The sequence below is a fragment of the Falco cherrug genome, chromosome 11, assembly GCF_023634085.1.
Source record: "Falco cherrug isolate bFalChe1 chromosome 11, bFalChe1.pri, whole genome shotgun sequence".
Classification (NCBI taxonomy): Eukaryota; Metazoa; Chordata; class Aves; order Falconiformes; family Falconidae; genus Falco; species Falco cherrug.
The window spans coordinates 10,721,697-10,735,127 of record NC_073707.1 but is presented as its reverse complement, the minus strand read 5'-3'; the positions used below and the strand labels follow the sequence as shown (position 1 = coordinate 10,735,127).

The window sequence follows — 13,431 nt, the reverse complement described above, 5'->3', positions numbered from 1 at the left end:
GCTGTGCACTCCCTCTGCCTGGACGAGGGGGGTCACAGTTGTTTTCTGCCCGGTTCATCTGCCTCTGTGAAGGACAGAAGGAACCTGGACAAGCCTCAGGTGTGTGTAACGCAGTCATAGACTCCTGGTACTCTGCAGGCATCTCTTGAGGGTCCGTTGGGTGGGAAAGGAACCTGTGCATGTTGTTTTGGAAAGGGGCGATGTGTAGGTAGGTACCACCCGTGTTAGGGGTCAGCTGCGAGTAATGAAGACACCCTTGCTTTATGAAAGCTGGTCACAAACACCAAATAGCATCTGCAGGCCCAAAGGAGGTGAATTTGCTAGAAACTGGTGTGATTCAGACCTTGGTGAGGCACGTGGGTGCTGTGAAGAACCTCTGCCAGTTGGTGGAAAAGCTTGATGGGGCTGGTGGAAGAGCTGATGTGTGTCTTCTGGGCTTTCCCCCCCTTCTCAGCCTGTGGAACACCAACTGCAAGGGCTGTTGCATGGTGACAGTGGAAGGTGTTTTATAGTGACTGCTTGGCACGGGTTGGTTCTGGTGAGCTCGGTTTAGGGTGAGGAGAATGAAATTCCGAAGCTATACTGGTGTGCCCGAGTCACGGACGGTGCAAAGCCCAACACACAGCGAGGCTTCCACAGTGGGGGCCGCTGGCAGCTGAACCCCATTTGGAAACCCACCTCTGGGTGGGTGTTCAGGCTCTGCCTGGTGCCCGGGAGTTTCCTCTCAACAGGCACATCATTTTGAAGAATACTTGCCTCTTGGGTGATTTTATCATGAGGCTGCTTTACTTTGTACTTAGATGGCCCAGGAAAGCAGAGTTCAGCTGAGGGTGAACAAACCTGGGCAATTCCTGAAGCTGTCTGCAAACACGTGCTTGAAGATACCTTAGCTCTGCACTTCCTCAGGGGCAAAGAAAACTACTCGCTGTGCTTTCAACCTATATTTTAGCCTGAGATCAATGTAAAAACCAAAAAACCACAAACTGAGGTAATTTTAGACTTAAGAACTAAGGCCAGAAGGGATCATCTAATGTAATTGCCCTATGTTGTTGTTTTACTAAGGAGTTTTTGTTTGCAACCAAAGCAACTTGTATTTGCTCCTAGAAGGATGTTCTTCTGTCTCACTTGACCTGATGACACTAAGAGAAGGGAAATTCATGGCTTCTTCCAGTGTCTGATTTAAACCTTTTCCCTTCTCATCTCAAACAGCTTGGACCCACTACCTAGCTCTTGGCATTCCAGGCTCTACTTTGTTGAATTAAAAGACTTTTTGAACCCATGGCTTCCTCGGCTGGTAAGTGAACAATATAACATACGTATATGCAGTATAACTAATCATATCACCCTCAGTCACCAGCTTGTAAGCTTAAAGTCTCTTGCTGTAAGGTGTATTTTCATGTTTGAATATTTTCTGTGCAGGCTTTGATTTTAATTTTTTTTTTAACCTTCTTTAAGTGCGGTGCAATGAATTGCACTTGCTGAGAACAATAATGAAATGCTGTTGTTGTTTGGGGAGCTAAAAATCCCATGGAAGGAGGGAGACTATTTTTTTTTCCCCTCTTTACCTTAGCTCATGCAGAACCTGAGAGGCTTGGAGTGCATAGTTTAGTGACATTATCCATTTAGGTAACTGTGGCCTCAGGAAATCTCTATCAGAAAGAGTGTAAATGCAACTTGGAACCAGGCATCTCATGCAAGAAAGTTCATTGTCTTATTCAAGACTTCCGAAGTATGTCTTAGGAAGCGGAGGTAGGATAGGCTTCTGTTAAGACAGCTGGATGAGTGGGTTCTTTGGATCCTTGGGTTTTCCATGACCTGGTTCAAACCATCGTGCCCACCTGTGGAGCAAGAAGCTGGCGATGTCAAGACGGGACGGCCCCTTGGGGATGTTATCTGTGGAGAGTTTACCTGATAATACTGGGGGGCCAGGATTAACCAACACTCATCCCACCACGCCTCTTTGAGAAAGACATTCTTTTTTATGCCTTTTTGCAATAACTTACTGCTACTGACGGCATCTCCAAGGGTAAGAACTGTAAGCTGTCTGTCACAGGCAGGAATGAGCTGCCTGCTTGGCAGAAATTTCCCTCATTCCCGGATTCCCTAACCCTACTGCTAAGGGCTGGGCTGAATTATGAATAACATTCTTCTGGTTTATTTTTTTAATTGGAATAGAGACTGAAACGTGTTTATTTGGAGATGAAGACTCTCTAGAGACCTACGTGATACTTGGTGGTGGGAGACAAAGGAAGATGTAAGTTGATTTGGGCAGTTGGAAAGCTTGATTTTTGCCTCCTGGCCAGAGGGCTCCAACAAAAGCCCTGGTGGTGTTGCCAGGAGGTCAGGAGAAGGTTTGAACTGTAAGTCCTCCCAGCTGACCTGGTCTAACAAGGAGCAGTTTTTCCCTGCAACAGGTGTGAATGACTGACATGCAAAGAGAAGGGAAAACGAGCCCTTCTTTCTGTTCTTCCACTGCATATCAAACGAGAGTCCTCCTGTTAGTGCACTGCCCCTGTCTCCTTTTACAAGGCGGTGCACTGTCAGATCAGGTAGTCTGTTTGTATTACTTTGGAATGGAAAAGAATAAAGGCAGTTTTTATAAAGAAGAACTTGAAAAGGCTTCGCTGGTTTTTCATCAGAGCTGCTGGAAACCACCTTTTCCTCCCACTGCCCCTTCCCCAGCCCCGCCCCTGAAATGCTCACCTCTTCCTGCCTTTGTCAGGGAAGTGTCAGATTTGACACCTTTGCAGTAAGGTACAGAAATGCAAATGGAGAAATCCAGCAACACCTAATCAGAGGATGTAAACTTTCTGTGAACCTAATTTGTGGATTTTAAAAAAAATATAAATATTGCTAGCACATTTCTAAAATGCTTTTGATGCTTAAAAAAATTTCCTAATAGTACTGCTTTGACCTGACTTTTTCTTTTCAGCTAATAAAGGGCGGAGAAAGTGCACAGGGGAAAGGGGCTATTAGCCCTCTGCTGTGGCTCTTCCTAGCCATCCTGGCTTTGGGAGAGCTGCTGGCTCTGGCCAGCAAGCTCACAGCCCCTCTGCCCATTTCCTTCTGCAGCGGTGTGGATGTGGTGAGCCAGAGTCTCCAGCTGCTGTGGCAGATGTGCAGGGAGCTGTGTGTGTTACCCCAGGTGTGGGAAGTGCAGCAGCACTAGCAGTGATATACATAGGAAAAGGAGCAGCAGATAAATGGGGAAGGCCAGCTTCAGCTCGGATTCTCCAGGGTCAATATAGGAGGAGTTAAGCAAAACGGTGGCGATGCTGCTTTAGCAGAGCTGACTCTGCTGCTACCCCTCACCCCCGTATACACTGCTGAGCCAAAGCTGCCACTTTTATGTTGACTCTTGGCTGTGTTTCTGTCACCAAAGTGTCAGGATTTGCACTTGCTTTCACAGGAGCGTTATAGAAGAGCCCTAACCTGGGGGTCTTTCATCTTGTGGAAATGAAGCCAAGGCAAGCCGCCTCCGGTGTTCCCGCAGCTGCGGAGGGGCTGGAGTGGCTGCACCAGCTCAGGATCAGCCCTGGCTGTCACACACAGCCAGCTCTGGCAAGTGTCCGCAGCGTTAAGGCTGCTGTGTGTGTGTGCTGCTGCTGAGAGCCTGGGCTGGGCTGTGTTACTGTGTCAAGGAAGGAGGCTGTGGCTTCACCTCCTCTCCAGTGCCTTACAGCAAGGAATGTTTTCTAGATGTTAAAAGCAAGGGGCTCAGTCTTAGTGGTGTGGTAAAAGCAAGGGGTTCTGTCTTAGCGTAGCAGGGTAACATACTGCAACATGTATTTAATGTGTGAACTTCCCCTGGTGATTGTGGCAAGGTAATGAGAGAAGTGCAGAGCCGAGTATTGAACATGTGATACCTAAGGGAAGTAGCTTTATAAAAGTAAACCCGGCCCTAAGCTGGGGAGAGAGAGGTGCAGGGTCAGTCTAAGAGGTCATCTTGTCTGTAGGGTGTTACTTTTAGTGCAAGTGGCTCAGGCTCCTTTTTCATTTACACTTCAAAATGCTAACCTCCCTCCCTAAAGCAGAGAGGTCACTAGAGGAGCTCTCACCTCTCTCTGCTCAGCTGGTTTTTTTGCCCTTCTCCCCCCAGTTCAAAGGCAATTTAGCACAAAAGGGAACAAGAAGGCCCCAAAAAAACTGATGGCCATCTGAATAAGAACACCCACCTCAGGTAACTTAAAGAAAATTACAAAGGAGAGGTCTTACTGGTATCTTAAGTTTCCATTTTTATTATTCCATAGGGCTTGTTAACAAAAGAAAGTTACATGTCTAGTCCCTTGGTAGTTAGGTTGTTTCCTTTCTTGCTTGTTCTGTGTTTGGGAACTTCCACATATTAAGCAACTTCACAATCCTTTTTGTTTTAACTCTGTACAATGACAGCTCTCTGAAAGGCATTATCACAGCATAAGTAACCTAGCATCTCCCAAAGGTAGTAACAGGGGAGGTGTCAAACCTCACGTACAAGAATGCTGGGTGTCCCTCCCCAGCCTCCTGGAAACTTTTTTTTTTTAATTTCAAAGAATACTTTCCAAATCCATTGCACGCTCTTCAACTCCGCATTCAAGAGAAAAAAAAAAAATAATCACCAAACAAAAACAACCCCAACTGCAAACAACCAAAACAAAAGAAAACCACCGAACCCCAAAAGCCTGTGAAGTCATGCCCCAGGACACGGTTTGCCTAGCACTTCTGAAGTTAGAACTGCAGCTGGGTATGAGCAACACCTTCAGACGGCAGATCCAGTAGTGTAGGGTTGAGGCTGGCAGCCAGAGAAAGCCAGCCCAGCGCTCTGTGGCCCAAGATCAACCTCACAGCAGTGTGACCTTGCTCCCTGCGACAACTTAAGTGTCCTCCAGTATTAAACAAAAGAAACATTTGAATTCCAATAGCCGAGCTAACAATGCTTAGTACAAGAATTAAGTGCTTAATTACCAGCATTGTTTCCACAACCTATACATATTTTTGTTAATTAAGTTAACAACAGGGAACCATATTCTTCATTTAAAAACCGGCCACAAGCGCTTCATGCTCAGCAACACATGCCATCAGTTGTGAATTCAGTATTTTTTATTAAAGATTAAAAATAAAAAGCATTTGACACCCTAATATACACAAAGTCACAATAAACTCAAATGTGCTAAAAGCAAAATGTGCATGAAGACAGTCATTTCTAAAAGGCACCCTGCCACCAACATCTTTTAAATGTTTTCCTAATTCCACCAGGTTTCTAGTTTTTTCTTCCTTCACTGAAGGCGAGACTCTAGAGTGCTACGGAGCTCGGATGCTAACCCCGCCAACCCCTTTCAGGGATCTTTTTGCTATCACTAGAACACCGAAAACAGACTTCACTCGAGCTTCTCACGGAGTTAACCCTTACGGTTTCAAAATGCACCAGGGCTTTTTCTTAAAAAGGAAAAGGTAGGGCTAGTCGCACCATTTATAAGGGCCAAGAGAAAGAGTTATAAAATAACTGCTGTGTCCCCACCGAATAGCTTTGCTAATAAAAACCCAACTCCCTCCTCCCACCCGTCCCCTCCCAACCTCTCATAAAAACAGCCCCTAAAGTTACAAAATGCCACACACGCACACAGAGGGATGCAATGTTACCGCGCTCAGCTATTAGCCTGTCAGGGCGTGACAGTGTGTGGGTACCAGGGATGCCGTGCCACGGATGCAGCAGTCCCGCAGCCACGCATGCAGTCCCGCAGCAGGCGATGCCTGCAGCGCTCAGGGGGGTCCCCGCTGTCCCCACTAGGTAGGTCTGCGTCGACTCCCGCCTGCTCCACCGTTACCAGGGTCTCCACATGGATTTGGGGAAGCTAGGCGATGGCAGGCCACGGGTCTGTGAAGCGTCCAGCCCATCGGTGGCCGTCTGGCCCGGCTCGGCCTCCGCCTCATCCGAGTCGGAGCAGGTGTCCTCGCTGGGGCAGGGTGAGGGGGCAGCGGGGGGCAGCGCCAGCCCCAGCCCCGGGGGGGGCCGCACCGCCGGGGGCAGCGCCTCGCCGCCGGGCCAGGGCCCCATGGCAGCATCCGCCACAACGTCCGCGATGGAGTCCGGGCAGCCGCCCTCGTTGAGGGGCATGGACTCCAGCAGGTGGTTCAGCAGCTCGGCGGCCGTGGTGGCGTCGATGCCGGGGCAGCTGGAGACGAAGGTGTGCACCTCGTGCATGCACTGGATGTAGCCGGCGGCGAAGCGCTCGCTGGCCTCGCGGTGCAGCCGCCCGCCCTCTGCGCCGCGGGAGACAGAGAGGGGCGCGGGGTGAGGCGCGGCCGGGCCCCGCCGGCCCCTACCGCCGCCCCGCCGGCACTCACCGAGCGAGCGGCGCTCCAGCACGGCCTGCACCCGCCGCACCGTCAGCTCCAGCACCTCCGCGTTCTCCAGCTTCGCCTGAAACTGACCGGGGCGCCGCGGGCCGTCAGCGCGGCCCCGGGCCCCGCCGCCCGGCCGGTCCCCGCCCCGCCGCCTCACCTCGCTGTCGGCCAGCAGCAGCCGCAGCTCCTGCAGGCTCTCATTGATCCGCGCCCGGCGCTTCTTCTCCACCAGCGGCTTCCTCGTCTGCGGGGGGGACAACACCGCCCGTCAGCCCGCCGCCCGCCCGCCCGCCCCCGCCCGCCGCAGCGCCCCCACCGCTCACCCGCCGGTCGGCCCTGGCCTCCGCGCAGTCCTCGTCGCCCCGCGGCGGGCGGCCCTTCCCGGGCCGGAAGGAGGGCGCCATGGCGCGCCCGCCCGCCCCGCGCTGCCGCCCTCCGCTCCCCCCAGCGGCTCCGCTCCGCTCTCCGCCCCGCGCCGCCCTACTTATACCCTCTCATTTGCATGTCAATGAGCCCATTGGCCGCGACGCGCGGGCAGCCGCCGGAGCGTTGGCCGAACGGGCCAATGGAGAGCGGCCGCTTTGTCTGCGCCGGGGTGGGGCGGGGTGGGGCGGGGCGGGGCGGGGGGAGCGCGCGCCGCCAGCCTTTGGTTGCCGTCGGCCGCCGCGCTGCCCCCGGCATTGTTGGCCCGGCCCGGCGCGGGCTCCCCGTGGGCTGGGCAGCAGCGCGGGGGGGGCGCCCGGGGAGCGGCGGCGGGGGGCGTCGGTCACCGGCAGCGGGTGCCCCGGCAGCGGCGGGTGCACAGCCTTGGGAACGGGGAGGGTGCTGGGGCGTGGGGGCTGGTGGGCCCGGGCCCCGTGCCAGCGGGCCGGGGGGGGGGCGGCTGGGCTGCCCGTCCCATCCCCTTCCCCCGCCGGGGGGCCGCCGGGCCCGGGGCGCACCGCCGCCCTCCGCCTGGCGCTGCTGCCGGGCCGGGCCGCGCTGTGCGGTAACCCGATGCCGCCGGCAGTTGGCAGCTGCGCTCCCCCGGCAGGCCGAGGCGCATAAAGGCGCCGGGGCTCGTCTCCGAGGAGAGCGACAGGTGTTCGCTCCCGCTCCCTTTGTTCCTCCTTTTATTCTCCCCCCTCACGCATGTCGCGGTTTTACCGCCCCAGGAGACGGGAGCCGCGGCCTGAGGGGGCCTGGGGGGCCGGGCCCCCGCCTCCGCGCTCCCCCCTTATGCCATCTAACCGGGGAAAACCCTCTGGTTCGGGGGGTGCTGGGCCCCGGGGACCCTCACCTCTGTGGCTTTGTACTGCTGGCTTACGCCGGTGTTGGGCCCGGTGGCCCAGCAGCTAGTGGCCTGGTGGTCCAGTGGCCAGCAGCCCGGTAGCCCGGTGGCCACGCGCTCCAGGAAAGGCCGCGGTAGCTCTCCATCGGTCCCGCCGTTCCTTAATGCCGCTCTTCATCTCCAGCGCGCCTATGCCAGCAGCCGTGCCAGCCACATGCTGATCCGTGGCTGGTGGAAGAGCAAACTGGGATGGAGATGTTCTGTGGGGTCCACAGCCAGCATGGGGGGCACCCAGCTGCGGGCCCAAGCCCAGGTCACCCTGCTCTGCATATCACAGCAGACCGGACATTTCCCAAAAGGTGCCCCCCTTAGGTTTCATCCTTTTATTTGAAAGTTTGCTCTGCGGGTGACGTGCCAGGCCGGAGCAGAGCGGCATGTACCTGGGGCTGGGTGATGGTCCTGCTGCTCCTGATGGTGCCGGCACCCCACGCATCGCGCCCTGGAAACTGGCTCATCCTTCTCATTGATGCCATTAACACAGAGTAAGCAGAAATGCTATTTAGGCCAGGCCAGGCAGGTAACATTGTTGTCTTTTAAGCAAGCAGAGACACTTGTGACTGTGTTTTGTGTCTAGTTTATTCCTGGTTAGCCTAAATGGGAGAGGAAAAAAAGGCAATTGTCCAGGCTGCAACTACAGCGAAGTAAGGGGTGTCACAATTTTGGAGTCATCTGCTCTGAACCAAAACTAGGCACGTAAGGTCAGCAGACATGAAAACACACACACTTTATAAAAATGTGCAGTACCACACTGAAGGTACGGTAATCACATGGTAAAAACAAAGTCCCAGAGCCTGTGACCTTGTTTTCTTTGCAGAGACAGCTCAGCTTTTCCTGGTGTATGTAACGAGCGATGCTCAGGCAGTGGGTTTTACACTGGTGTAAATTCTGCTGATTTGCATGAGAAACATTGCACTGCTGTGGTTGCAGGTGCAGTCCCCAAATCCATCAGGCCACTTTACTGCAGTTGTCTTTATCTGTTGTGTTTCAGATTCAGGTTAGAGATGCTGCAGTGCTAATCTGGGAAAACGGGAAGTGAAGGAGCTCCTGAATTCCCCTCGGTCATGGTTTGGATGTGTCAGGACTTGGGTGATAAAATGCTGGCGGCTGCTGAATGGCACTGATTTCTCACCAGCCTCCAATGTGCATGTTTTTGAGCAGTAAGGAGCCACAGGTGCAGGGTGTGAGGACTTCTGGATGCACGAGAAGAGGAGGATACTGCAGCAGTGGGCTAGCAAATCTTGGCCAAGAATAGCCAAAGAGCTGGCCGTGGCTGTAACATCCTATTTCTGTTCTGACTTGGTGGGTGCTGATGGCAAGGTATTTTATACGTTGCTCGCTCTTGCTCTGCAGTGTGTCTTTTTGTATTTTCTTTGAAAAGTTGCAGGTCAAATAAGTTGACAAATGCTGGAGCCGTTTGTGCTGGGCATTAAAAACGTATGCGCCATAAATATCAATGCATTGCTAGAGCTGCCGGTCTGGAGGAGGGAGTCACTGCAGGCTATCTGCTCCAGCCCACAGGGATAATGTGACATTTTTGTGCCACTTTAAACAAGTTCTGTCACATCAGGTGAAGCGAATCATGGTAACCTCATGCATTTTAATGGAAATGTCAGCAGCAATCTAGTAAAAGAAAATGTTCTTTAGATACCTTGTCCAATACCTCAGTGCTTGCCCATGCATGGTGGTTTCTGGAGATTTCACTAAACCCGTTGGCTTACCCGTATCATTCTTTCCAGGTTAAACCCATCCTGCTGTCTGCTGATGGGAATGTGTACGGGCCCTGCTTTCTGCTCAGCTGGAGGGTGGAAGTTTAACCTCTGCTGGAGCAGGGAGCTCTGCCTGAGGCTGGTGCTCCCACACATGATATAAATTACAGTTTAGCCAAGGAGCAGCACAGTTTTAGTGGTGGTAACTGGACCGGTGCCTCACTGCACGTGTTTTCCTGCAAGTCTGTGTGTAGAGCAGCATGTAATAACGGGGTTTAATTCTTTGTAGATCACATACGACCACTAATGCAGCTACAGGGACGGTGGCTGAGGCAGCTGTGGGAGGCAATCGTGCAGCCTCAGCTACTTGCCGCATGTTTTGGGGACGCGGGTAAGTGGCAAATCCTCATGAGATGGGAGAGTCTGCCACGTAATGCCTCATGCACTCCTGTCTGAGCTCTCGGGTGTGTTTGAAAGGCCTCAGGCTCCCAGATGAACATCCACAGAGCCATAATGCAACTCTGAAAAGTTTTAAGGGCTCTACAGGCAAGCGTGCTGTCATCCGTGTCCCTGGGCCTGAGCCAGTAGTCACCCAGGCTCGCCGTGGGTCACAGAATCAGAGCATGGGATAAAGACATGATGAGCGTGGACAAGGTCCATTGGAAATGGTTGAGTAGCTTCTTTCATGAATGGTATAACATCTGTTGTCGGAGGCACAAGTTCCTGTCAAAGAGACACGTCATCCTCATAAATATTAATGGTGCATCTAAATGGTGGTGGGTGTGAGCTGTGGCGGATGTTAGGTTAATGGGTGAACTGCTTCTTAGGCACCAGTTTGCTGTCAGCACACCTACTTCTGCACTAACAGATACAAACCGTTTAGGTGACAGAGCCAGCACAGAGCCATCTTCCCCCTCCTCCTCTCCCTGGTGTCCCTTCACAAACGAAATGTGTACTGTAATTAGTTCCTGCCTTGTCTCTGATGAAAATTAGTCCTGCTCGCAGAACCGAGGTGGAGGGAGCATGCCTGGAGCTGGAGAGCTGGTGGCTGTAGATGATAAATGAAGCGAGTAAGGAAGGCTGTTGGAAGTTTACAGCATTTGCTGTCGGTTTGGTCCTAGTTGCCTTTAGTGCTATCGATTTCTCTGCTGTTAAAAGCAGATGTTTAAGAGGGAAATTGGGTTGACTATCACCACTGAGCTGCTTTTGGGCTTGGATCTGTTTGTTACTGCAAACTGTGTTTGCTGCCTTGAGCGTTGAGTTTCCGTTGCCCCTTTCAAAAACCATAAGGCTTTTCCTATCCTTTTTTATTTATCAGCAGACTTGGCAGTGGTGCTCGTGTTCATCAGCTGGGGCACAGAAGAACAGTTCATGCCAGCCACGACGCTAATGAGTACCATTCAAAAGGGTCTTATGTCCGTTCACAGAAGAGCCCCACGCCTGCCTGTGCCGCCTGTGAAGGCTCGGGGTCCCCTTTGGCTGGGAGGCTGGGAGCTCTCTGCCGTTTCGGAGGTACTTGTGGTGATGCCCAAATGCACTGTGCTGAGCAGGTGGTGAGGACGGCAGAGCCTCCCCCCATGGGGGAGCGATGGATGGGGGTTGTGCGCTGGGGGGGCTTCCCCCAGCAAAACCCAGTGTGCCACTTCAATTACCTTGTCGTTCTTTCCCCTCAGCCCGCTGGGCTCTGGTAGGGAGATGTCTGAGCTCGTGCATCATTGCCAGCTGCTCCAACTTGTGCCATTTAGCCTCTCGTCCCTTGTCAGTGGCTGTTGCAGGGCCCCAGGTCTTGTGAGGCTGGAGAGAGCGGCACTTGGTCACGTTGTGTTTGTGGAAGTTATTTCAGGGAGGTGAGGACAACTGTCTGAAACAGGTAAAGAGGTTTTTTTTCCAGTTGGATTAAAAAAAAAAAATAAAATCTGCCTGTGGCACTTCAGGGAGAATTTTTTTGGTGTTTCCAGGGAAGCGCCTTGTGTTTGGTTTCTCTAATATTTTTGGTATTTGAAAGTTACCCCAACTGCAGGGCTGACTTCATCATAGGCTTTGTCCTATCTTTGTAGCACTGATGCATATATCACTGGTCCTCCTCTGCAAGATATTTTTATTAATTCCTAAATGACTTACAGGCATCCTCGTTAAAGTACATTTTCTTCAGAGAAGACGCTGAATCCCTTAAACACAGTCCTGACTAAGGCTGAAAGCTTTTTTAGAGTGTGTGCCCTTCAGAGCGTATTTATTCTGACATGCAGTGCATGGCCAGGGTAACTCCCAGTCCGTACCTCTGGCAATGACACTCTGAGTTTGTTGACAGGACACAGGTTTTATTTTTATCAGATTAACATGTACATAATCAGGCTCTGAACTTTGCTCCCCTGTGTTTTGTGAAATGCTCTAGAAAATGCCTGCTTTCACAGCCTCTCACGGGTTTGCATTCACATTGCAAATTACATGTCTGTAGGTGGGAGAAAAAAACAACCCTGTGCTCTCAAGGGAATGTTTGTGAGACCCTTTTTGGCGATGACAGAATACGTTTTACAGTCAGTTTTGACGAATGCTGGTCCTTTCTAAATCCAAATGAGAAATATTTTACAGGGAGAGACTAATCCCCTTTACTTGAGAGTCCTGGCACCCATTTTTGTGTTTTGTGTAAATATTGGGTTTGACCCTGTTGCAGGAGATGCCTGATGCAGTTTGACTGCACAGACGAGTTTCCTGGAGGTACCCATGGACAACCTGGGACCCAACCACAGTAACAGGTATTTGTGGATCTTGCCTTATCCGTGCCATGCTCCCACTCCGGACTGGTTGTTTCTCCAAGGAGGTGACGCTTCATACCTGAGACTCCCTTTAATGATATGGAAAAGGACCTTCCCGAGGACTTGGTCTGTTGTGTACTATCGAAGAGGATGTCTTTTAACTACTCTAAGTTTAGAACGGATTTTAGCCTTGCTGTCCTGCACAGCGCACACTGCTCAGCTGATTTATGTTGGTGGCTGTGTCCCTTAATCTGCTGCAGAAGCTTCTTACGTCCATTTTGGTGAGGAGCCATCATTTGGAGGGATGCTGGAAGGCATTGATAGGAGGTTGCGTGAAGAAAGCATAGCAAGCAGACTTAAAAGAGGTGACGAATGCTGTCATTCCTTCCTTTCTGTATGTGTTTGCCCTTCTTTCTGGAGAAGCTTAGCATAGTTTAAGAGGAACGTAATGTTTTGGAATACTTGGACTGAGAAATAGCTCTGGAGCTTCAGCACAGAGCAACATAAGCTCTGCAAGGTGCTTCTTCACAGCTTTCCGATGCAGGCAATGCACAGTTGAACGCAGCCAGCTACAGAGCAAGGGGCTGCTGCTGGCTGGAAACCTGCTGCCTCCAGTTCAACTGGGAGACTGGCAAGTCAGTTCCAGTAAATGTCGTTTGGCCTACTTGTCGGTGTCAGAAATGGGGTGGAAGCAAAAGCATTCAAAGACATTGTAAACTATGGGTAGACGTATTCTCTCTGGATGGGGCCGGTGTATGGTACCTGCCTGGGTCTCCCATTCCCAGAGGCTTGATGGGTTCCCAAGGCTCGTGAACGTGATGCAGGATTACAGCTTGCAGAGAAGATAATTCCTCGGCTTGGGTAGTCATTTTCCTTCGTGTCTTTTTCTAGTGGGACATAGGTGTTCGCAGGAAAATGCGGAACGCCTTCCTGCTGCGTTTCGTGCGCTGGCTTTGGCCGTTTGGGACTGCTCCACGCTTCAGCTCACCTCTCTGCAGTCGTTGGGACCTTCGGGGGGCTGTGCCTCCAAAATCTGTAAGAGACGCCTGCCGTTCCCATGTTATGCCTGCGGCAGTAGGCACAGGGCACTGCAGCTGGCTCGTGTGCCTAGGCACAAATCATGTAAGCAACGAAACTCAGGGAAGAGCAATGGAATCACAGGAAGTCAGGAGCATCACATGGAGTCTTATTTGTGCTGTGCAGGGTGACTTAAAAGAGGAAAAAAATGCTAGTTGGTGTAAAACAACATTGTTTTTTCTGGAGAATTAAAATGCCTTTATTCTATTTTGGGGGTTAGCTTGGTTTTTTACGCTCTGGAGGA

At 51.9% G+C, this 13,431-nt stretch overlaps 1 protein-coding gene across 2 annotated transcripts; it reads right to left on the bottom strand.

Annotated features, from left to right (window-relative positions):
• Positions 1–5,054: 5,054 nt before the first annotated feature.
• On the bottom strand, positions 5,055–6,772 carry LOC129737080 (transcription cofactor HES-6-like). Of its 2 annotated transcripts, XM_055723992.1 has the most exons (4): positions 6,645–6,772; positions 6,479–6,565; positions 6,322–6,403; positions 5,055–6,237 (listed from the first exon to the last, which is right to left on the bottom strand). In XM_055723992.1, the coding sequence occupies exons 1-4, from the start codon at positions 6,723–6,725 to the stop codon at positions 5,798–5,800; spliced, it is 690 nt and encodes a 229-aa protein (XP_055579967.1). In that variant the 5' UTR covers positions 6,726–6,772; the 3' UTR covers positions 5,055–5,797. The 2 variants fall into 2 exon arrangements, with proteins under 2 accessions (XP_055579967.1, XP_055579966.1); XM_055723991.1 differs by having other exon boundaries at positions 5,055–6,403.
• Positions 6,773–13,431: the final 6,659 nt, after the last annotated feature.